Source organism: Budorcas taxicolor, chromosome 10, assembly GCF_023091745.1.
Source record: "Budorcas taxicolor isolate Tak-1 chromosome 10, Takin1.1, whole genome shotgun sequence".
In the NCBI taxonomy this organism is placed as follows: Eukaryota; Metazoa; Chordata; class Mammalia; order Artiodactyla; family Bovidae; genus Budorcas; species Budorcas taxicolor.
This window is the reverse complement of record NC_068919.1, coordinates 73,260,895-73,287,154: the sequence shown is the minus strand read 5'-3', so window position 1 is coordinate 73,287,154 and position 26,260 is coordinate 73,260,895. Positions and strand designations below refer to the sequence as shown.

The following is a 26,260-nucleotide window of genomic DNA, read 5'->3' as shown; positions in this document are numbered from 1 at the left end:
ACTGACCTTTTCCAGTCCTGTGGCCACTGCTCAGTTTTCCAAATTTGCTGACATATTGAGTGCAGCACTTTCACAGCATCATCTTTTAGGATTTGAAACAGCTCAACTGGAATTTCATCACCTCCACTAGCTTTGTTCATAGTGATGCCTAAGGCCCACTTGACTTCACATTCCAGGATGTCTGGCTCTAGCTGAGTGATCACTCCATGTGATTATCTGGGTCATGAAGATCTTTTTTGTACAGTTCTTCTGTATATTCTTGCCACCTCTTAATATCTTCTGCTTCTGTTAGGTCCCTACACTTCTGTCCTTTATTTAGCCCATCTTTTCATGAAATGTTACCTTGGTATCTCTAATTTTCTTGAAGAGATCTCTAGTATTTCCCATTCTGTTGTTTTCCTCTATTTCTTTGCATTGATCACTGAGGAAGGCTTTCTAATCTCTCCTTGCTATTCTTCGGAACTCTGCATTCAAATGGGTATATCTTTCCTTTTTTCCTTTGCTTTTCACTTCCCTTCTTTTCACATCTATTTTTAAGGCCTCCCCAGACAGCCATTTTGCTTTTTTGTATTTCTTTTCCATGGGGATGGTCTTGATCCCTGTCTCCTGTACAATGTCATGAACCTCCATCCATAGTTCCTCAGGCACTCCGTCTGTCAGATCTAGTCCATGAAATCTATTTCTCACTTCCACTGTATAGTCATAAGGGATTTGACTTAGGTCATACCTGAATGGTCTAGTGGTTTTCTTTACTTTCTTCAATTTCAGTCTGAATTTGGCAATAAGGAGTTCATGATCTGGGCCACAGTCAGCTGCCAGTCTTGTTTTTGCTGACTGTATAGAGCTTCTCCATCTTTGGCTGCAAAGAATATAATCAATCTGATTTTGGTGTTGACCATCTGGTGATGTCATGTGTAGAGTCTTGTGTTTTTGGAAGAGAGTGTTTGTTATGACCGGTGCATTCTCTTGGCAGAACTTTATTTGCCTTTGCCCTGCTTCATTCTGTACTCCAAGGCCAAATTTGCCTGTTACTCGATGTGTGTCTTGACTTCCTACTTTTGCATTCCACTCGCCTATAATGAAAAGGACATCTTTTTCGGGTGTTAGGTCCAGAGGGTCTTGTAGGTCTTCATAGCACCGTTCAACGTCAGCTTCTTTAGTGTTACTGGTCAGGGCATAGACTTGGATTACCATGATATTGAATGATTTGACTTGGAAACAAACAAAGATCATTCTGTCGTTTTTGAGATTGCATTCAAGTATTGCATTTTGGACTCTTTTGTTGACTGTGATGGCTACTCCATTTCTTCTAAGGGATTCCTGCCCACAGTAGTAGATATAATTGTCCTCTGATTAAGTTCACCCATTCCAGTCCATCTTAGTTCGCTGATTCCTAGAATGTCGATTTTTTTCTCTTGCCATCTCCGGTTTGACCACTTCCTATTTGCCTTGATTCATGGACCTAACATTCCAGGGTCCTTTGCAATATTGCTCTTTACAGTGTCAAATCTTGTTTCTATCACCATACTATTAAGTAGACAGTGAAATAACTAGCAGTATTTACCATTATGTTTTCAAGTCTTATGAACAGCACTGATACAAATTTAAGATGGTAGACACTGCATTTAGTGATAGAAATTGATGTACCAATAATTTAAGAAAAGTCATTTCAGTTATGTAAAGTGAAAAAGAGATTTCACACTCATAAGATTGATTAATTATAAAATAGCCAACTTTCACTTTGGTTTGGCCTACGTGGACCAGCTCACTTTCCTTCAAACATTCCTTAATAATACCCTCCTCTGAGCTGCTGTCAATTATTTCCTCTAAAGCTGGCTTCTTTTTTCCCAACTTGCTTACCTTTCCCTGTAACTTTGACTGACTAGTGAGTGTGTTTTACTTTTCTGGTGTGATAGGCAAGCAACTCACATGCAGAAACTGTAACTATTAATGCCATCTCCTATATGTTTTACATGTAAAAGACATTCTGTAGCAATACTATGTAATTATTTAATGAAATTAGTCATGTCTCCTGTTCTATTCCATATGTGGTATATCTTAATTCTATCCCAATTTGCCTAATGCTGATATTTTTAGTGGTTGCAAACTGGTGATAGTAATGATTACAGTGTTTTATCTGACACACCCATATACACACACACATAATGCATACAAATCATAGGCATAGGGATCAATATGTTTTTATATATGTGTATACTATATAACTGCTACTTAGATCAAGATAAAAACATCTTTATCACTCAGAAAGTTGCATCTAATGCTATGCCCAGGTAAAAGGAATGGTCACCCACTCCAGTATTTTTCCCTGGAGAATTTCATGGACTGAGCCTGGAGAGCTACAGTCCATATAGTTGCAAATGTCGAACACAACGGAGGGACTAACACTTTCACTTTCATATGCATATTTCACTTTCCCCACTCCGAAGTAATCAGTTTCAAAAATTGAGATATAATTCACATATAAATTTCACCATTTAAAAATGTACAATGCAGTAGTTTTTAGTAGATTAACAATGTTGTGTACCCATCACCACCCTCCAGAACATTTTCATCACCTGGAAAATAAACTTCAGCCACATTAGCGATAACTTTCTATTATCCCTTCCCCCAAGTCCTTGGAAACAACTAATCTACTCTCTGTCTCTATGGATTTGCAGTTCTGGACATTTCTTATAAGTTAATCATATTCACATGATATGTGGTCTTTTGTGACTGGTTTATTTCATTTAGCATGTCTTCCAGTTTTATCCATGTTACAACATGTATCGGTACTTTTATTTCTTTTTAATGAGTAAATAATATTCTCTTGCATGAATTTACTACATTTTGATTGTTCATTTATCCATTGATGGACATTTGAGTTGTTTGTTGTAATCACTATTTTGATGCTGAACTTCATATAAGTGGAATCATACAGTATATATGCAGTATTTAATTATATGGATATATCAAAGGTGCCATCTTCATTCTGTGGCTGATGAACATGAGGGTTGCTTCTAAGTTGGGGCTGTTATGTATAAACATGAAATTTCTTTTAGTGAACATATTTACAGACTTCTGTAGTGTATATTCATAGGAATTAAATTGATGAGTTGTAGTATTGGTAGGAGTTTGGTTTTATTAAGAAGTTGTCAGAGAGTCTTGAAAGTGATAGCATTATTTGACATTCCCACTAGAATACCTGGTAGACCGGTTGCTCCATATGTTCTCCATGTTCTTGGTATATTCTTGGTATATTGGCAGCCTTTTACATTTAAGCCATTGCAGTCTGTGTGTGTATATATTGACATGTAATTGTGGTTTTAATTTGCATTTCCCCATATTTAATTAGTTTGAAGACCTTTAAAAATCACATTGTTTAGATAATCTCTTTTGTAGTTGCCCAACGCATAAGTTTCTTTCTTTTTTATAAATTAGATTCTCTGCCTATTTCCTATTCAATTGAAGAATTTTTTCATTTTATCTTGGATATGTCTCCTTTGAAAGATACATGTGTGACAAATATCTTCTTTCAATCTAAGGCTTATATTTCATTTTCTTAACTTTTAAAATTATATTATACAAGTTTTTTTACAGTTGGTTTTAATGTAGTCTGTATGTTATTTCTTATAGCTTACTTATGCATGAAATACTGCCATAGAAAATTTAGGAGGAATACTTGAGCATGTAAATATTCAAGTAACTATACTTTTTTTGTCTGTTCTAGTGGTCCCAGAGAGGTAAATTCCTGAGACATAAGGAAGCTCTGTCTGGTATTGCTATCCCATTTCAATTATAAACAATAACAAAGCAGGCTTTATTCACTAAGAACATATTGATCAGTGTCCAGTCTGATAAATGTCAGCATATTGGGAGAGTGAATGGAAGAGCTTGGGGTTCTTTGAATGATTTCTGGTTTTATAGTACCTAGTCATTTTACACATTCATACATTACTATTTCTTATTTATCTAAGTGTTAAGAGTTATAAAATAATGTTTCATTCTAGAAATAATTGTCACCAGAAGTATATATAAAGCCATATCAAATACCCTCTACCTATATCAGATTTTCTAAGGACAGCATTTTTAGAAGTAAAATTAATGAATGAAGTATTGTATTTTTGTTGTTCAGTTCAGTTCAGTTGCTCAGTCGTGTCTCACTCTTTGTGACCCCGTGGACCACAGTATGCCAGGCCTCCCTGTCTATCACCAACTCCTGGAGCCTATTTATGTCCATTGAGTCGGTGGTGCCATTCAGCCATCTCATCCTCTGTCTTCCCCTGCTCCTCCTGCCTTCAATCTTTCCCAGCATCAGAGTCTTTTCAAATGGGTCAGCTCTTTGCATCCGGTGGCCAAAGTATTGGAGTTTCAGCTTCAACATCAGTCCTTCCAATGAACACTCAGGACTGATCTCCTTTAGGATGGACTGTTGTTATTGATTTGCAAAGTCATGTCTGACTCTTTGCAACCCCATGGACTGTAGCACTCCAGGCTTCCCTGACCTTCACTATCACTATCTCCCAGAGTTTGCTCAAATTCATGTCCATTGAATCAGTGATGCTACTTAACCATCTCATCCTCTGCCACCCACTTCTGTTGCCTTCAATATTTCCTAGCATCAGGGTCTTTTGCAATAAGTTGGCTGTTCACATTAGATGGCCAGAATTTTGGAGTTTCAGTTTCAGCATCAGTCATTCTAATGAATATTCAGGGTTGATTTCCTTTAGGATTGACTGGTTTGATCTTGCAGTCCTTGAGGAAAGTATATATATATGTGTGTGTGTGTGTGTGTGTGTGTGTGTGTGCATGTGTATGTGGCACAGTGGTAAAGAATCTCCCTATCAATGCAGGAGATGAGGGTTCAATCCCTGGATCTGAAAAATCCCCTGGAGTAGGAAATGGAAACTCATTCCAGTACTCTTGCCCGGACAATTCCAATGATAGAGGAGCCTGGCAGGCTACAGTCCATGGGGTCACAGAGAGCTGGACACAACTTAGCAACTGATTTTATATATATATGTCTGTGTGTGTGTGTGTCTGTATGTATATATATATTCAGTTTTGTCATACAGTCAGGTAACTCCTTTCCACCTACAATATATGAGAGGAACTCCTTCTTTTAAAGACACCAGGAACATCATTTGCCATGGGTGACTTTTACAAATATTATGGCCAGATTGTTTCTAGTCTACTGGATAATTAATCAAATTACTTCTAAAATATAATTTTAGAAAATATTTTCACATGTGGAAAAGGTTCTTTTTAGTTATATTCAGTTCAGTTCAGTTCAGTTACTCAGTCATGTCTGACTCTTTGCAACCCCATGAATCGCAGCATGCCAGGCCTCCCTGTCCATCACTAACTCCTGGAGCCTACCAAAACTCATGTCCATTGAGTCAGTGATGCCATCCAACCATTGCATCCTCTGTCATCCTCTTCTCTTGTTGCCCTCAATCTTTCCCAGCATCAGGATCTTTTCAAATGAGTCAGCTTTTCGCATCAAGTGGCCCAAGTATTGTAGTTCCAGCATCAACACCAGTCCTTCCAATGAACACCCAAGACTGATCTCCTTTAGGATGGACTGGTTGGATCTCCTTGGGACTCTTAAGAGTCTTCTCCAACACCACAGTTCACAAGCATCAATTCTTTGGCACTCAGCTTTCTTCACAGTCCAACTCTCACATCCATACATGACTACTGGAAGAACCATAGTCTTGACTAGATGGACCTTGTTGGCAAAGTAATGTCTCTGCTTTTTCATATGCTGTCTAGGTTGGTCATAACTTTCTTTCCAAGGAGTAAGCGTCTTTTAATTTCTTGGCTGCAATCACCATCTGCAGGAATTTTGGAGCCCATAAAAATAGTCAGCCACTGTTTCCACTGTTTCCCCATCTATTTGCCATGGAGTGATGGGACTGGATGCCATGATCTCAGTTTTCTGAATATTGAGCTTTAAGCCAACTTTTTCACTCTTCTCTTTCGCTTACATCAAGAGGCTCTTTAGTTCTTCACTTTCTGTCATAAGGGTGGTGTCATCTGCGTATCTGAGGTTATTGAGATTTCTCCTGGCAATCTTGATTCCAGCTTGTGCTTCCTCCAGCCTAGCGTTTCTCATAGTGTACTCTGTATAGAAGTTAAATAAGTAGGATGACAATATACAGCCTTGACGTACTCCTTTTCCTATGCATGTATAAAAGTACAGAGATGAGACAGAGAACAAAAGAAACTCTAAATTTCATCAGAGCCCTACATTTGAAAAGTTAATAGCCCCAAACAGTAGCTTTCACAAGTTAAAACTTGATAACAATTGCTATTTGTTTTTTTTTCACTGCTCAGTTTGCTAGAAAACAAAGACCATGAAAAGCTTGGTGGGAGTGGCTTTCTGTATTTTTAAACAAAAACCTATGTCTCACTTTTGTATATGAAGTCTAGTCACAGAAAATTTATATGTAAATTGTAACCTATGAATTTTAACCTATAATCATTCAATGATTATAGCAGTCTCTATTGCTAAAAATGTCCTTTTACTTTTAAATAATGGAAATTAATTTACTTTGGTTTTATTACATTTCTCTGAGTTAATTCTGTAGGGATTTTGACACCCCAGGAATTGGCAGACTAACATCCAGTCAGCTGCTCTCCTTTGGTCTACATGGCTGCCTGGCTATACTCAAAAGAAAAATAGTAATAATAATAATAGTAAGGTTAACTTTCTTTTCTTCCCATAAAGTGAATGAGAATTGAATTCCTGCAGAGAACACTGCTTTAGCACTGCTTGAGCTTCTCATTCCCAGGAAAGATAGTAAAAATGTTTTAGGTGCAAATGTCATTTGCTTGACATTTTGAACTAATTTTCACTAACTTAATACTAATTCAGTTGGACTGGTGAACAGGGATTAATTAGCAGGCATAACTTAATTGCAACAAAGGGAGCAGGAATTTTGAAGAATGTGAATGATGACTTCAATGCCTATCAAAATGTCATCAATGTATTTATTCTATTGTTTTAAAAAAGAAAACTGGGAGATGATCATTTTCAGTGATCAACTATTATTAAAAAACTAGCACTATATTATTCCTGATATAAAATTTTATAGATAAACAGTAAAACATTTTAAAGAAGTAAGAGATGTCAAGAGGGAGCTTGTTTAGTTCACTACCTTCAGGCACTTAAAATACGATTGTACTTATTATCCCCATTTTCATATTAAAGATTTGTTGAAAATGAGTTAGAAGTGGTCTATCTGTGATCACTGAATTCAGGAGCAGTGGTAGGAGATACCTCCACTAAAACTAAAGCTCTCCAGCCCCTGTCTCATTACACTATACAGTTCTTTTGTTTCAGATGAAATTGCCATTTGTTTCTCTTTCAAATGCAAGCAAGAGATTTTAGAGACAGATTCTAAAATTGTGTAAGATACTCTCATATACTACCAGTTAAGTGTAATTTGGTACAAATTTTCCAGGAAACAATTTGGAAAGAGCCTTAAAAATGTTTTTATACTTTACTTAGTAATTTTACTTCTAAAATTGCTGTCCTTAAGACAATCTGATATGAAGTGTTGATGGCTAGAAAAAAAGGCACAGGGTATTTGTTATGACTTGTTTTATGAAAGGGAAAACTGAAAATCTCGACATCCTATTATAATGCAATGGTTAAATGAATTGTGTTATAATTATATTAGGAATTTTTTGCAGTGATTCAAATTATGTTTTTGAATCAGTATTTCATGGCATGGGAAATAATTATGACATGACATTGAGTGACTATAGCCTGAAATAAAACTTTAGAGACTCAAGTTTTATAAAAATACTCTACATGAATATATGTGTACTCTGTTATGTACAACTCTTTGTGACCAACCGCATTGACTGCAGCCCACCAGGTTTGTTTGTCCATGGGATTCTCCAGGCAAGAATATTGGAGCGGGTTGCCATGTCTTCTTCCAGGGCATCTTCTAGCCCAGGGATGGAATATCTCCTACACTGGCAGGTGCATTCTTTTCAACTAGTTCCACGTGGATCTCCTACATTGCAGGCAGATTCTTTACCATCTGAGACACCATGGAAGCCCCTGTATGTGTATAAGTATGTATAAATAATGAAAAAATTCTGTGTTCTTCTTTATAGTTTTTTGACTTCCCATGTTTTGTATGATGAGTATTAAAATACATTTTAAAGTATAGTCAAAGAATGAATTAGAGAGAATCAGCCATTTTCCTTTGACTCTAGTCAATCATTTCCTCAGAGAATCTTGATTTACCTTCTTGGTTTCTAGTGAAAATATTTAGGTCTCTCTTCTGCTAAGCTTCTTCTAAACACTAATACCGTATAGAGGATGAAGTTGTTGGGGGAGGGACCTACCTGGATGACATTTATCAAATTTTCTCTTTATGATATAATCTGGGCCTCCTGGTGGCTCAGATGGTAAAGAATCTGCCAGAAAGCAGGAGACTGGGTTCAATACTTGGGTCAGGAAGATCCTCTGGAGAAGAAAATAACTACCAATGCCAGTATTCTTACCTGGAGAATTCCATGGGTAGAGGAGACTGGTGGGCTACAGTCCATAGAGTTGCAGAGTCAGACAGGGACACAACTGAGTGACTAACACTTTCATTTTCATACTAATACCTAGTTCAGATTCTTTCGATATATAGGCTAAAACTTACATATGGAATAAGATGCCTTCCCTCTGGCAAATGATAATGAAATAAACTAATATTTTTTCAGTGAATCCTCATGTCTTTATCAACATATTTTGTATGCAATACAAATGGAGCTAAAATAAAATGTTTAGTTAGAAACGGAAACAAATTTGCAAAGAATCGAGGCTGTTCAGTGATGGTGGTGGTGGCATTACTGATTTCCTAATAAACTAGTTTGATTAATTGGACTTTGATTTTCAGAAATCAGCAGTTATACTTTTGTAATACACTAAGAACCAGAGGACTCAGAAAGTGCCAGATGTTGTATTTTAATACTGGTTGAGCTTTGCTTGGGAGCATTAGCTTAAGAGCTGGAACTCAAGAGTTTTAGGCTTTGCTACTTTATTGAGAGGCCTTGAGCACATCAGATACTCTTTTGTAAAATGGGACACTGGACTAGGAACAGTGATTTTTCAAACTGTTCCTGACTGGAGGCTCCAGGGAGATAGGCACCATGAGAGTTTTATCTCTCAGGTCTAGAGGGCCTGTATAGTAGCCTGCATGTGGCTAGTACATAACCAGAGCTTAGTGCCGTGAGTTAAATGAATGAATGTGTCCTCTGGAGCCCTGCCTGGAGTCAGCTTTTCTATCAGATTTTCAGCCAGCATAATGGTGCATGTATCTGCTTTATCTATCAGGTAGACATAAGGTAAGATTGCATTAAAAACATAAAGGATAATTCTACTGCTGTAAATAAAAGTTTAAAAGCTTTAGGATAAAGTCTTTTCAATTCTGTGATAATTTAATGTTACTATTGTGCTATTATTTAAAAATGCAGATCACAATACCTGTGACTCTTATTTTTCCCTTCTGTACGATTTAAAAATCTATGATAGAGCTGTGTATAAGTTGTATTTGTGAAACAGCAAGGGATGATATGTGTTTTGATGGATGGATTGGAGGTGACAAGGCAGAGAAGGAGATGATGGGGTATGCCAGTCAAAGGAACAGCATGCACAAAGGGAAACAATCACAAGTGAGCATGGCAACTTTGAAAATGAGAGTGAAAGTCACTCAGTCATGTCTGAGTCTGTGACCCCATGGACTGTAAAGTCCATGGAATTCTCCAGGCCAGAATACTGGAGTGGGTAGCCTTTCGCTTCTCCAGGGGATCTTCCCAACCCAGAGATTGAACCCAGGTCTCCTGCATTGCAGAATGATTCTTTACCAGTTGAGCCACAAGGCAAGCCCAACTTTAGACAGGCAAGAAATATGAGACTTGGGTGCAAGGTTGAAGGAAGATAGTAAGAAATGTGGCTGGAAGAGGCTCCCACTATAAAAAGCCTTGTATGCTTGCTTAGGACTTGAGCTGTATCGGGTAGGGAAGCAAGCCTTTAGATTTTTAAGAAAGTGAGATATTTGTGTTTTACTATGAGTAAAACACATATGAGTCTCAGTGTTGAGATTAGCTCTTTGGAGTCCGAGGGTTATCTGTTAAGATACCTCTTGATCTTGAGTTTAATGAAACTGGTATCGTAAACACTCCAAAATGTTATCTTTTTTCAGAAAAATGGCGTACTTTCTCTTTTTTCACACTTGGTTGGCAGAATTCTAAAAATGATTCCTTATATATATCAATCCTAATATGTCAATCCTAAAGTAAATAAGTCTTAAATATTCATTGAAAAGACTGATGATGAAGCTGAAGCTCCAGTACTTTGGCCACCTGATGTGAAGAAATGACTCATTGAAAAAGACCGTGATGCTGGGAAAGATTGAAGGAGGAGAGGGTACCACAGAGGATGAGATGGTTGGATGGCATCACTGACTCAATGGACATGAGTTTGAGCAAGCTCTGAGAGTTGGTGATGAACAGGGAAACCTGGCATGCTGCAATCCAAGGGGTTGCAAAGAGTTGGACATGACTGAGTGACTGAACTGAGCTCAACTTGCAGAATTCTAAAATAGATCCCGTATATATAGCCAGAGCTCTTCCAAAGACAAAGCATACTGTCTTAATTAAGAATAAATGTTGATTTATTACTACCTGGACATGAAGACAGAGAAAAAAAATGGCAACCTGCTCCAGTATTCTTGCCTAGAGAATTCCGTGGACAGAGGAGCCTGGTGGGCTGCAGTCTATGGGGCTGCACAGAGTCGGACATGACTGAATTAACTTAGCAGCAGCAGCAGGACATGAAGAGGGGATAGAAAAATCAACCCTGGAGTCAAATAAAAGAAGTTACTATTTATTAGATATAGTCTACTGAAATGTAGCTTCATTTGTTTGTGACTATAAGAGTACATCATGTGACATGCTAGGCTGGATGAAGCAAAAGCTAGAATCAAGATTGTCAGGAGAAATATCAATAACCTCAGATATGCAGATGACACCACCCTTATGGAGAAAAGTGAAGAGGAACAAAAGAGCTTCTTGAAAATGAAAGAGAAGAGTGAAAAAGCTGGCTTAAAACTCAAATTTCAAACACTGACATCATGGCATCCAGTCCCATCAGTTCAGTTCAGTCACTCAGTCATGTCCAACTCTATGCAACCCCATGGACTGAAGCATGCCAGGCTTCCCTGTCCATCACCAACTCCCAGAGCTTACTCAAACTCACGTCCATTGAGTCGGTGGTACCATCCAACCATCTAATCCTCTGTCGTCCCCTGCTCCTCCTGCCTACAATCTTTCCCAGCATCAGGGTCTTTTCCTATGAATCAGTTCTTCACATCAGGTGGCCAAAGTATTGGAGTTTCAGCTTCAGCATCAGTCCTTCCAGTGAATATTCAGGACTGATTTCCTTTAGGATGGACTGGTTGGATCTCCTTTCTGTCCAAGGGACTCTCAAGAGTCTTCTCCAACAACACAGTTCAAAAGTATAAATTCTTCAGCTTTCTTTATAGTCCGACTCACATGCATACATGACTACTGGAAAAACCATAGCTTTGACTAGATGGCCCTTTGTTGGCAAAGTAATGTCTCTGCTTTTTAATATGCCATCTAGGTTGGTTATAACTTTTCTTCCAAGGAGCCAGCGTCTTTTAATTTTATGGCTGCAGTCACCATCTGCAGTGATTTTGGAGCCCCCAAATATAAAGTCTGTCACTGTTTCATTTGTTTCTCCATCTATTTGCTATGAACTGTTGGGACCCAATGCCATAATCTTACTTTTCTGAATGTTGAGTTTTAAGCCAACTTTTTTACTCTGCTCTTTCACTTTCATCAAATACTCTTTAGTTCTTCTTCACTTTCTGCCATAAGTGTGGTGTCATCTGCCTATATGAGGTTATTGATATTTCTCCCAGCAATCTTGATTCATTTATGCTTCATCCAGTCCAGCATTCCTCACAATGTACTCTGCATATGAGTTAAATAAGCAGGGTGATATATACAGCCTTGACATACTCCTTTCCTGATTTGGAACCAGTCTGTTGCTTCATGTCCGATTCTAACGGTTGCTTTATGACCTACATATAGATTCTCAGGAGGCAGGTCAGGTGGTCTGGTATTCCGATCTCTTTAAGAATTTTCCACAGTTTGTTGTGATCCAGTCCCATCACTTCATGGCAAATAGATGGGAAATCAATGGAAACAGTGACAGATTTTATTTTTGAGGGCTCCAAAATCACTGCAGATGTTGACCGCACCCATTAAATTAAAAGACGCTTGCTCCTTGGAAGAAAAGCTATGACCAACCTAGACAGCATATTAAAATGCATAGACATTATTTTATCATCAAAGGTCTGTATAGTCAAAGCTATGGTTTTTCCAGTAGTAATGTGTTGATGTGAGAGTTGAACCTCTCACATAAAGAAAGCTGAGCACCGAAGAATTGATGCTTTTGAACTGTGGTGTTGGAGAAGTCTCTTGAGAGTCCCTTGGGCTGCAAGGAGATCCAACCAGTTAGTCATAAAGGAATTCAGTCCTGAATATTCATTGGAAGGACTGATGATGAAGCTGAAGCCCCAGTACTTTGGCCACCTAATGCAAAGAACTGGCTCCATAGAAAAGACTCTGATGCTGGGAAAGATTGAAGGCAGAAAGAGAAGGGGACTACAGAGGATGAGATGTTTGGATGATATCACCGACTCGATGGACATGTGTTTGAGCAAGCTCTGGGAGTTGGTGGCTGAGTGACTAAAGTGAACTGATAAGATACTCAGTTGGGAGCTATTTGACAAGAGATTGGATATGACGTTCAAAGCAGAGTACATTGAAATTGGGAATAATGGACCAGGTGTGACAGTTATCTTGAAAGTTTTATTTTATAACTTAAAACTAAATTTTGCCTTGCATAAGACACTTATTGGGCTTTCCAGTTGGCAATAGTGGTAAAGAACCTGCCTGCCAATGCAGGAGACATAAGAGAGGCAGTTTCGATCTCTGAATCAGGAAGCTTCCTGGAGCTGGGCGTGACAACCCACTCCAGTATTCTTGCATGGAGAATCCCATGGACAGAGGAGCCTGGAGGGCTACTGTCTATAGAGTCGCAAAGAAATGGATACCACTGCAGTGACTTAGCACACACACATTCAGGCAAGACATTTATTAGCTTCCCAGGTAGTGCAGTTGTAAAGAATCTGCTCACTGATGCAGGAGACACAAGAGATGAGGGTTCAATCCCTATGTCAAGAAAATCCCCTAGAAGAGGAAATGGCAACCCCTCCAGTATTCTTGCCTGGAAAATTCCATGGATAGAGGAGCCTGGTGGGCCACAGTCCCATGGGATCACAGAGAGTTGGACATGACTGAGCACAAGCATCAGCACAAAGATACTTATTAGGGCTTTCATTTACAGAAAAAAAAATTTTATGCTCATATCTCAATGACAGACACACCGTGATAGAGCACATGCTATATATAAGGGATCGGGGTGGAGCTTGCCAGTAGGTGTGACTTTGGTCTATTTAACACTTAGTTTTAATTTGTCACTTTATGACATTTGGACTTTCTTATATTCTGTGAATCAAAATAATAAAAAAGTCAATGTCTTAAGGAAAGTGAAGAAAAGAAGATGCATTTAAAATGTAATAAAAGTCCTCTTTTGATATGCTACTAAACAGAGAATATTGCTAATACTGAGAGATTTCATTTTCAGCATGAATATTGAAAGAAATAATTTAAAGGATGTAAAATGACTATCACCAAAATGAATCTAAAACAATGAAAATTTTGTAAGGTAACAAAAATAGAAATAGATTGATCTGTTTGACCATTAAGCTATTCAGTATAATATTTATACATGTATGTATATCTTTTAAAATTGCTTTTATGGTTTTTGCTCCCCTAGCACCAATTCTATTTTCAAATTGAGGAAAATATTAACATTAGATAAAACTTGAAATATATTCAAGCTCATGCAGAAATACTTTCTTAATTCTGCCTAGAACTTCATCAAACAGTCAAGAAACAGGATTCAGGCAGGAGTGGAGAATGGAAAAAAAAAAGCAAACGGCTTTGAAAGAGAGCTAAAAAAAAGCATTACATTTTGTTGGAATACTCAGATGTTCAGTAGGGAAAATAAAGCCTAGCCTTTCTTTAACATTTACCATGTGAAAGACTAAACTGGGCTAAACTCAAATCCTTTCATTTAATCCCTACAATGAACCTATGAAATAAACACTATCATCCCATTTCACAGATGAGATTCAGTGATAAATAAGTTGCCTTAGGTTACAAAGGTAAGTGGTAGATCTGTACCCAGAACTATGCCTCCTGAGGCTGATCTTTCAGGATACCTCTAGGCACTCTTCCAAGTCACCATGGCCGTTCCCTTATCATACTTTTCTCATGGTATTATAATTGTCTTTTTACCTCCCACCTCCCCCTGCTTCATCGTTAGCTCTGCCAAGGCAAAGACAGCGTATTACCCTTCTAGTTCCAGGAATTTAATGCGTGACATGCCTCACGGTAGAAGCTCAGTAAGTGCCCATTGAAAGACTAATATTTTCAGGAGTCACTGAAAACTAATATAGTAAAGAAAATATTGTATTGTTATGGAAACTAACTGATCTGGAAAGTGCCAATTGCTTCTATAGTTCTGTTAGATGTTCCTTTTTTCAAGGATGAACTCTTTCAGGAAAATAGGAAAGCTGATCACTATTGCATATAGGAGTTCAGAAGAGTAAGAAAAAATCTGCAAAGATCCTGAAGTGATGTGACGTGGTATCACAGTATTAGGAAAGGTTAAGGGGATGGATATTGAAAGCATAATTTAATTAAGGGTCTTTACATTTACGACAGCTCGTCTTCTATACACAGAAGCAACCTGCTTTTCATGGATAGTGAGCTCCAAGTGAAAGGAATATTCCAGGCCTTAGGTCATTTTTTAAAGGTTAAAATGCAATTAGCATAGGAAAGAAAACTATTTTATATGAAAACATTATTTGGTATAATTTAATGAGGACAAATCAACTTAGACTTCAGCTCAAGGGATTCAAATTCTATCAAAGAAAAACATATCTGATTATTAGGAAGAGTTTACCAAGGGAGTTGGGAGGGGATTCTGAGTTTGCACATGCACCTTTCACAGGGACTGTCCTGACATCTATAATCATATCTTGCTCGATGATGCTCTGATGATAATGTGAGTATATGTCCATTTTAATCTGGGTCTTTAATTGCCTTGTCTGAAAGCTACAGGGAATAAAATTTCTATACCTCCGTCTCTGTAAGCATGTTTCTGCCATTTGTCCCCCCTTCTAAATTGTGCTTGGAGCTTGAATTCTGCTGTTGCTCTCAGGAGTCTTTAGGAGTCAAAGACCTGAATGAGCAAGGGCTACCATGCCGCCTGCAGTGCCCACCTCTGCCAGCATGGACACTGCCAGTTTTTTAAGCCTTACAGAAGGCTGGTGAATACGGTTTTGCTCCCTGAACATAAATTTATTAGTAAAATAAAAATATTTCAGAGTGAAGAAAACATATGGAGAGTGGAGTTGTTATCAGCCATGTCAAGTTGCATGACATATTGCAATGATGCATTTGTTGATTTTGTTGTCTTGCAATTGGTTAATATGAATCCACTTCCAATGCGTAGTAAGGTCCGCTGTCCTGAATTTTGAGGTAGTTATGAAAATAATTATAAAGTAGCAACTAGACTGAAATGAATGTTAATGACCTATTTTATTTATTTGATGACATTGTAATACATTGTTTTCTGAGACTCTTCCCGGCCATCTTAAGACTGTCTTCGCTCCGTGATTGAGATCCATACCCACTCAGAGATTCACTACATGGTGCTGTGTTGTAATAGCCCATATGCTCATCAGCTCATCTCACTGGATTATTAGATCTTTCGGAGCAGAGCTGTGTCTCATTACCTTTTTCCTCAATACAGCATTTTGCAGACTGTGCTATAGTCAATAAGTATTTGTCAGATTCCTTTTTGTTGGAAATAGTCTTTCTCTCTTTTTTTTTCTTACTTATTCATCTCTCACTTTCTTCAGGTCCTCTCCATCTGTCCCAAGGACATGAGAGCCGATATTTGTGTTCATCTAAACCGGAAGGTTTTTAATGAACATCCTGCTTTTCGATTGGCCAGCGATGGGTGTCTGCGAGCCTTGGCAGTAGAATTCCAAACTATTCACTGTGCTCCTGGGGACCTCATTTACCATGCTGGAGAAAGTGTGGATGCCCTCTGCTTTGTGGTGTCAGGATCCTTGGAAGTCATCCAGGATGATGAGGTGGTGGCTATTTTAGGTACTGTGAACTTTCCTAATGTAGTAGCAAACGTGTAACAGTTTTAGAGGTTTTACTTCTCAGGTTTCTTAAGAGAAATTTCCTTTGCTGGGTGACTTTGGAAATTGGGTCACTAATGAGATGATGAATCTCAGTGAAAACTAGTAATGCCATTTCAGCAAAGAACATTAGTATTGGTCATAGCTTAATGGGCTGCACGAGGGTTTGATTAAACATTCTTTGGCAACAGTGCGACAATGCCTTTTAGACGAGAGGTGATCACAGCCTAGGGTGACTGAACTTCCATGTTGGTAAGTGTGAAAATGGCTTGTGAAATGATTGTCAGGTTAGTAACCTACAGTATTTGTCTCAGAGGGACAACAGAACCTTTGCAGATCAACACTTCCCTTTAGAGATGTATAAACTGAGGCTTTATACATCCAACAACAGCCAACCAGTTCAGTGGCTGGTTCAGCTAGTTACCTGAGAACTAGTACTTGAGTACAGATCATCTTTCCCCAAATCTTTCTGCTTGCTCGCAGTGGACCTAAGTAATGAGCAGAAAGTAATGAGGAGGTACATGAATTTGACCTGTTATATTGAAATGATCACAATGCAAGTAAACTTAGGTTTTTAAAGCTGGTTCTACCCATCTATATTTATGAGTGAGGAAAATTATTCAGCTAGTAATAAATTTGTTCTAAAATTCAGAGACGTGATATAGTTGGGCTAATGAAAAAAAGATTTTTAAAAATTGCATGTTTGGGGATATTTTATATTTTATCTTGGTAAAAATTGCTAAATGATATTTTAGATCATTTTCTGCTCAAATATCTGCAGCATGAAGTCCACATAGATAAAAAAGGAAGCAATAATGAGGCCAGAGGAGAATAATTTCTTGTGTTTCTTCAAGTAAAATAAGTTAGAATTGTAGGATGTCAGCTCTCTTTTGATCACATTTTTCATGGCTTCTGCCTCATGAAAAATGAGCTCAATTTTTAAACTATTGGATTTTTTAGGTACTGAGGTCAACCTACCATAGCTTGAATGCTACTTATTCTCATAAGTAAAAGATTGATGTATTTTAGAAACTGCAAAAGCAAAATCCAGCCCCAAAATGAAGGATTGATTCAAAAAGCACAATTACCTGAAAGAGACAGAATTGAGAATTGAGAAACAATGATTCTTCTTAAGAAAATAGGTTCAATAAATTTGTAAGGGTTACAAAAATTAGTTCAAGGATGCAAATGACTGAATACTATTGTTTGTAAAACTTTCTTTAACTGTTGAGAAATAATATTACATTATGCATAAATTTCTTTTAGAAGCTATTTTTATTTATTTTTTTGTTTGGTTGGAAAAATGCATGCAGTTCTTAGAATCAGCACTCTGGGTGTGTTTAATATTGCTTAGTGTGTGTTCTGCTTTGTTTCTTGGAGCATAAAGGAGTTATATAATACTTCATAAAAAGTGTACTTTTCACCAGAACAATCCTTTGTGGTAAAATGTAGCATATACACACTACAACAATTCTTGTTTGCTTAAAGAAGATGATAAAACACAAGCCCAAAACAGGTGTATTTTTTCCTACATGTTCATGTCAATGATGGGTGGGATAGCAGACATCAAATATAATAAAGCGAGTACTGTTGTGATAAATTTCCTAGACTGTGCACTCATTGTCATTTGTTTTGTCCTATTTTCTTCATTGCAGCTTCACCTTGCTAGTTTCTTTTCTAAAAAGATGGATTGAGAAAGCCCGGAGTGCAGTGCCTCTGGGCTAGGTCTGCTAAGCTGGAATCATTTGCTCAGTGAAACAGACAAAATGCATTTTCTTTCCATTTTAAAATAAAATGGTAGCTAGTTTTGCCCAATGACACAGTAAAAATGAACACAGGGCCTCTGGGTATTCGTCCAGTCTCATCATATATCTGTCATATTTTATTTCTTTGAATGAATGCTTTTTGTTTATCCTCCTCAGAAATCTGAACATTTCAGAGACTTTTCATCTCTTGGTGTAATGAGTTAAATTACATGTATACCTCTTTGGCGATCTTTCTTTCCTTTATTCTGTGGGTCTCTAACAAAGATTAGCTCAGCCAAAAGGCAATCAAAAGGTTTCCATTAAAAAAAAACAATTTGCCCTGAAAGTGAACTTCCAAGGAAGAGATAAGTGCGGGGGCGGGTGTGTGGGAAGGTATGACGCTGGAGAGGCTCAAAGGGTCGCCTAGGTGCCCTAGTGCTGGCCAAAGTCACATCCTCATGGTGTCTGTGATTTGGATCATCAGTGACAAAATGGTTGTGGAGGAAAAACTTTGAGAACTCTGCCTTGGTGTTGCACCTTCTACCAATCTGGCTTTATAGGAAGGCAGTCTGAGGAGATTGTGCAGAAGGAGTATGGACTCATAGTGACTTTCTGCGGGAGATGGTGTGTGATGTCACGTGTGAGAGGTGTTTGCACCACATGCCCCAGGGAGTGTGTCTGCCATGGTCCAGATATGCTCTTGTGCTCATATGGCTTATAGGGTCCATCTATGAGCCTGCTGAGGCTTGTGTCTGTTGCCACCTGTGCTTCATCTAAGGGGCATGGAACCTGCCAGAAGGGTCTTGCTTAATGAACCAGCTTCTTGACTTGTAGATTGTCTCACCAGCTCTGTTGTGTGACTTCACAGTGTGGTTTCCACTGGGGATGCATGTTTTCAGACTTTTCTAAGCCAGCAATACTTTCTTTTATAATTAAAAAGGATTTTTATTTTTTATTTAACACTTAAGATGTTTAAGTGGGTCAGACAGAAACAGCATCCCCTCCCCCATCTGCATATACCTCAGAAAAATGGATTTGTCTAAGTTGATCTGATAGGAGAAATAAGTAGGCCTTGCTCTTTCTTACGCTGATTTATTTGCCAGTTGAAAAGTAGAGGTGAGGTCATTTTAAAATTAATTAAAATCTCTGAATCCAAAAACCAGATGCAGTTCATTCCCTTGGATCTTTGCCTCTCAACGGTCTCTTGGTAGCTCCATAATTCTTTAGTGTGTCAAAAGTGTTAAGGTGTTTAATGAATAAGTTCTGAAGCAGAACTAATTAATGGAAAGATAAAAATATAGTCAATAAATACCTTCTTTTTTAACATGGAGAGATGGCTTCAAGATGTTTTCTAAATAGGGCACATGAAGATAATTGCAGTTCATGTCTTTTTCTAAACTGAAAGAATTTCAGTTCTTACACCTCCACTTTTTTTTTCTTTGACCTTCCCACTTTTTATAAAACACAAAGAATTCCAAATTAAGTTCATGATGCATGCATAATATTGTATGTGCTTTAATATCTTCTTGCATTTTTGTTTTTACCCTATAATTACTTAATGTGAACAGATTTATTGGTATGCCTAAAATAGCCAGATTACTTTTAAGTGTCTGACAAAGTATACTGTACCTTATAGAGACTATACAAATGGCATTCCCCCACTAACTTTAGACCCATCTTCTAAAATAGTTGATTTACTACATTCACATTTTGACTTTTCTCTTTTTACTGATTATTAGAATCATATGGTTAGAATTATTAATTTAAGGCAATCTATATCTAAGACTGTTAACTGTAACTTTAAGTTCGCAAGAGAACCATGCTTCTTTATGTAGAGTTTGAACAGAGGCTTAAATGTTGTTTTTAAGTTGGAGGAAGAAGGCATAAGAGAAGAAGAAAGAGACAGAATTTAATGAACTTAATAATACAAAATGGCTTCCCAGGTGGCACAGTGATAAAGAATCTGCCTCCAATACAGGAGACATAAGTTCAATCCCTGGGTGAAGAAGATCCCCTGGAGTAGTAAATGGCAACCTGACTGAAGTATCCTTGCCTGGAAAACTCCATGGACTTAGGAGCCTGCTGGTCTATAGTCCATGGAGTCCATAGAGAGTTGGGCAAGACTGAGCGCACACATACAACCCAAACAGTAATATGAAAAGTGTAATTTCTATTACCTGGGTAAAGATTCCATTTTAATTAGAATCGTTATTTAGAATCAGTTCATCTCTTATAAATATTTTCAGTTATCAAAGAAAACATAAATTCTTCAAAGAATTTGAAAATTTCTCTTGAAGAAAACATAAGAACTCAAAATCTACTTCTTATTTTTATCGCCCCCCCACAAACAGAAACCTGAGATGTGATGACTAATATTCTTCTATTTTGAGAATCTGTGAAAATGTTACTTTAGTGTGTGGCTAAGATTTCTTCCCATATACTTGTTGAAAGTCAAGTGTTTCACACTTAAATTCTTTAGAGGGCTTTTCCCAAGCTCCAGAAAATTATTCTCTTTTGTATCCACATTTCTTTGTTTTGAAATGCTGTACTATGAACGAGGTAAGTTTGCCGTACATATTGTGATGATGATGAACTTAGTTAATTTAGACATTTTTATGAAAGTAAACCAACTGTTTGCTTTAAAAAACTCATGCCTGTCTTCTTTTAAACTTTCTAAGGATTGAGTAAAACATTGTTTGTCTATAGCTTATATTGTACACTTTAGAGTTCCTCAGTATGTAGATTTTAAGGTAAAATATAGTCTTTATTATCTGGTAATTTAGACTTAGGGGGTTCCCAGCTGCCTCAGTAGTTTAAAAAAAAAAAAAGAGGAAAAAAGTCCTCCTGACAGTGCTGGATACCTGGGTTTGATCTCTGGGTTGGGAAGACATCTAGGAGAAGGAAATGGCAACTCACTCCAATATTCTTGCCTAAGAAATCCCATGGACAGAGGAACCTGGTGGGCTACAGTCCATGGGGTCACCAAGAGTTGGACACGACTTAGTGACTAAACAACAGCACAGCGTTTAGACTTAAGTTCCCACCCTTTCCCTACCATCCTTCAAAACGGACCTTGTTCATTCTATTTTCTTGGTGTCTCTTTAACCTACACTTAATGTCCTTTCTATGGAGGGCCATCCAAGATGGACGAGTCATGGTGGAGAGTTCTGACAAAATGAGGTCCCCTGGAGAAGGGAATGGCAAACCACTTCAGTATTCTTGCCTTGAGAACCCCATGAACAGTATGAAAAGGCAAAAAGATAGGACACTGAAAGATGAACTCCCCAGGTCGGTAGGTGCCCAATATGCTACTGGAGATCAGTGGAGAAATAACTGCAGAAAGAATCAAGAGATGGAGCCAAAGCAACAACAACAACAACCAGGTGTGGTTGTGATTGGTGATGGAAGCAAGGTCTGATGCTGTAAAGAGCAATATTGCACAGGAACCTGGAATGTTAGGTCCATGAATTAAGGCAAATTGGAAGCGGTCAAACAGGAGATGGCAAGAGTGAATGTCAACATTTTAGGAATCAGTGAATTAAAATGAACTGGGATGGGTGAATTTAACTCAGATGACCATTATATCTACTACTGTGGGCAAGAATCCCTTAGAAGAAATGGAGTAGCCATCATAGTGAACAAAAAGTCTATAAATGCAGTACTTGGGTGCAATCTCAAAAATGACAGAATGATCTCTGTTAGTTTCCAAGGCAAACCATTCAATATCACAGTAATCCAAGTCTGTGCCCCGACCAGTAATGCTGAAGAAGCTGAAGTTGAATGGTTCTATGAAGACCTACAAGGCTTTCTAGAACTAACACCCAAAAAAGATATCCTTTTCATTATAGGAGACTAGAATGCAAAAGTAGAAGTCGAGAAACACCTGGCCTAACAGGCAAATTTTACCTTTGAGTACAGAATGAAGCAGGGCAAAGGCTAATAGAGTTTTGCCAAGAGAACACACTGGTGATAGCAAACACCCTCTTCCAACAACACAAGAGAAGGCTCTACACATGAACATCACCAGATGGTCAAGACCAAAATCAGATTGATTATATTCTTTGCAGCCAAAGATGGAGAAGCTCTATACAGTCAACAAAAACAAGACCAGGAGCTGACTGTGGCTCAGATCATGAACTCCTTATTGCCAAATTCAGACTCAAATTGAAGAAAGTATGGAACACCACCAGACCATTCAGGTATGACCTAAATTAAATCCCTAACAATTATACAATGGAAGTGAGAAATGGATTTAAGGGACTAGATCTGATTGACAGAGTGCCTGATGAACTATGGACAGAGGCTTGCGACATTGTACAGGAGACAGGGATCAAGACCATCCCCAAAGAAACGCAAAAAAGCAAAATGGCAGTCTGAGGAGGCCTTATAAATAGCTGTGAAAAGAAGGGAAGCAAAAAGCAAAGGAAGAAAGGAAAGATATACCCATTCGAATGCAGAGTTCCAAAGAATAGCAAGGAGAGATAAGAAAGCCTTCCTCAGTGATCAGTGCAAAGAAATAGAGGAAAACAATAGAATGGGGGAAGACTAGAGATCTCTTCAAGAAAATTAGAGATACCAAGGGAGCATTTCATGTAAAGATAGGCTCAATAAAGGACAGAAATTGTCTAGACCCTAACAGAAGCAGAAGATATTAAGAAGAGCTGGCAAGAATACACAGAACTGTACAAAAAAGATCTTCATGACCCAGATAATCATGATGGTGTGATCACTCACCTAGAGCCAGATATCCTGGAATGTGAAGTCAAGTAGGCCTTAGAAAGCATCACTTTGAACAAAGCTAATGGAAGTGATGGAATTACAGTTGAGCTATTTCAAATCCTAAAACATGATGCTGTGAAAGTGTTACACACAATATGTCAGCAATTCAGCAGTGGTCACAAGACTGAAAAAGGTCAGTTTTCATTCCAATTCCATAGAAAGACAATGCCAAAGAATGCTCAAACTACCACACAATTGCACTCATCTCACATGCTAGTAAAGGAATGCTCAAAATTCTCTAAGCCAGGCTTCAACAATATGTGACCCATGAACTTCCATATGTACAAGCTGGTTTTAGAAAAGGCAGAGGAACCAGAGATCAAATTGCCAACATCTGCTGGATCATCAAAAAAAAAGCATGAGAGATCCATAAAAACATCTATTTCTGCTTTATTGGCTATGCCAAAACCTTTGACTGTGTGGATCACAACAAACTGTGGAAAATTCTGAAAGAGATGGGAATACCAGATCACCTGACCTGCCTTTTGAGAAACCTATATGCAGGTCAGGAAGCAACAGTTAGAACTGGACATGGAACAACAGACTGGTTCCAAATAAGAAAAAGAGTACCTCAAGACTGTATACTGTCACTGTGCTTATTTAATTTATATGCAGAGTACATCATGAGAAATGCTGGGCTGGAGAAAGCACAAGCTGGAATCAAGATTGCTGGGAGAAATATCAATAACCTCAGATATGCAGATGATACCACCCTTATGGCAGAAATTAGAGAAGAACTAAAAAGCTTCTAATGAAAGTGAAAGAAGAGAGTGAAAAAATTGCCTTAAAACTGGACATTCAGAAATCTAAGATCATGGTATCTTGTCCCATCACTTCATGGCAAATAGATGGAGAAACAGTGGAAACAGTGGCAGACGTTATTTTTTGGGCTCCAAAATCACTGCATCTGGTGACTGCAGTCATGAAATTAAAAGATGCTTACTCCTTGGGAGAACAGTTATGCCCAACCTAGATAGCATATTAAAAATCAGAGATGTTACTTTGCCAACAAAGGTCAGTTTTTGCAGTAGTCATGTATGAATGTGAGATTTGGACTAAGAAAGAATTGGTGCTTTTGAACTGTGGTGTTGAAGAAGACTCTTGAGAGTCTCTTGGACTGCAAGGAGATCCAACCAGTCCGTGCTAAAGGAAATCAGTCCTGGGTAGTCATTGGAAGGGCTGATGTTGAAGCTGAAAGTCCACTACTTTGGCCACCTGTTGGGAAGAGGTGACTCATTTGAAAAGACCCTGATGCTGGAAAAGATTGATGGCAGGAGGAGAATGGGATGACAGAGGATGAGATGGTTGGATGGCATCACTGACTCAATGGACTTGAATTTGAGTAAACTTTGGGAGTTGGTGATGGACAGGGAGGCCTGGCGTGTTGCAGTCCCTGCGTTCGCAAAAAGTCAGACATGACTGAGCAACTGAACTGAACTGCACTGCTCTTGGAAGAAAAGCTGTGACTAACCTCAAGAGCAGATTACAAAGTAGAGACATTACTTTGCCAACAAAGGTCCATCTAGTCAAAGCAAATGGGTTTTCCAGTAGTCATGTATGGATGTGAGAGTTGGACTGTAAAGAAAGCTGTCACCGAAGAATTGATGCTTTTGAACTGTGGTGTTTGGAGAAGACTCTTGAGGGTTCTTTAGACCGCAAATTCAAAGCAGTCAATCTTAAAAGGAAATCAGTCCTGAATATTCATTGGAAAGACTGATGTTGAAGCTGAAGCTCCAATACTTTGGCCACCTGATATGAAGAACTGACTCATTTGAAAAGACCCTGACACTGGGAAAGACTGAAGGCAGGCGGAGTAGGGGATGTCAGAGGATGAGAAGGTTGTATGACATCACTGATTCAATGGGCATGAGTTTGATTCAGCTCCAGGAGTTGGTGATGGACAGGGAAGCCTGGCTTGCTGCAGTCCATGGGGTTGCAGATTCGCACATGACTGAGCGACTGAACTGAACTGAATGTCCTTTCCCATGACCACTGCTCTTAAAATTTCGGTTCTGGGTCATGGCTACCATCTGAACGGCCTATCTATTTGCTATCTGTTGTCAACTTGAACCTCCAGTTCTATGTTATGCTGCCATCAGAATAATTTTTCTAAAATATAGAATGTCTTTTTAGTCTCTTAGTTAGGATTGGCTTTTTAGCCCCTTCAGGATAAAAACATGACTTTTAGCCTAGACTGTGAGGCCTTTTAGGTTCAGGTCTGCCCTGCTTTCCAGCCTGATTTGTGCCATTCCCTATTCCTGCTCTCTTTTCACCATATTGAATTACAGAAAATTTTCAGAGCACCATGTTCTCTCTTCCTGGCAAGCAATTGCATACACTGCTTCTTTGATTAAAACATCTTTTCTCCTCTTTTTGTCTGACTCTTGCTTCTTCATCTTCTTTTACCCTCTCCCTTTTTTCCCTGGTCTGGACTAAGTACCTCTAATCTGGGCTTCCATTACATGCCTATACAGGGTTCTTCATCTGTCTTTTACTTTTATTCTTCTACTGTGTTGTGAGTACTTGAAAGGTCTTACTCATTTTTGTCTCTCTGTCATCTGTGATAAGGTGAAGTTGCTCAGCCTTGTCCAACTTTTCACAACCCTATGGACTGTAGCCTACCAGGCTCCTCCATCCATGAAATTTTCCAGGCAAGAGTTCTGGAGTGGGTTGCCATTTCCTTCTCCAGGGGATCTTCCTGACCCAGGGATAGAACCGAGGTCTCCTGCATTGCAGGCAGACGCTTTACCATCTGAGCCGCCAGGGAATCTGTGATAAGGACCTCTTTAATAGGTTCTCAGTAAAGGTTAAGAGAAGGCAATGGCAACCCACTCCAGTACTCTTGGAAAATCCCATGGATGGAGAAGCCTGGTGGGCTGCAGTCCATGGGTTCGCTGAGCCAGACATGACTGAGTGACTTCACTTTCCCTTTTCACTTTCATGCATTGGAGAAGGAAATGGCAACCCACTCCAGTGTTCTTGCCTGGAGAATCCCAGGGACGGGGGAGCCTGGTGGGCTGCCATCTCTGGGGTCGCACAGAGTCAGACACGACTGAAGTGACTTAGCAGCAGCAGCAGCAGTAAGGGTTCAATGAGCCAAATTATTCAGCACTTCGTTTTGCCATTAAGTTGTTTTTACAGCTGTTTTAGTTCTTGTGTTGTATTCTGTTGCCATTTTCTTTGTTTTATCTTGAGATACTGACTACCCTCTGTTTCTCTTTCATCTATGTGGTTTTTGTAAAACGTGTGTCTCTAGGATCCTAGCTTTAGCATAGATCTAATACAAACTGAGAAAACACTTCCCTACTGTTAGTTGGGCAATTTGAACATGGAGAATACGAAGGGATAAAT

General features: G+C 38.5%; 1 protein-coding gene across 1 annotated transcript in view; it reads left to right on the top strand.

Annotated features, from left to right (window-relative positions):
* Positions 1–26,260, top strand: part of KCNH5 (potassium voltage-gated channel subfamily H member 5) — a 391,931-nt gene that overhangs the window by 265,276 nt on the left and 100,395 nt on the right. Inside the window, exon 9 of the mRNA XM_052646974.1 lies at positions 16,095–16,347. Coding sequence (XP_052502934.1) covers positions 16,095–16,347 — 253 coding nt within the window. The remainder of the gene's footprint in view (positions 1–16,094; positions 16,348–26,260) is intronic.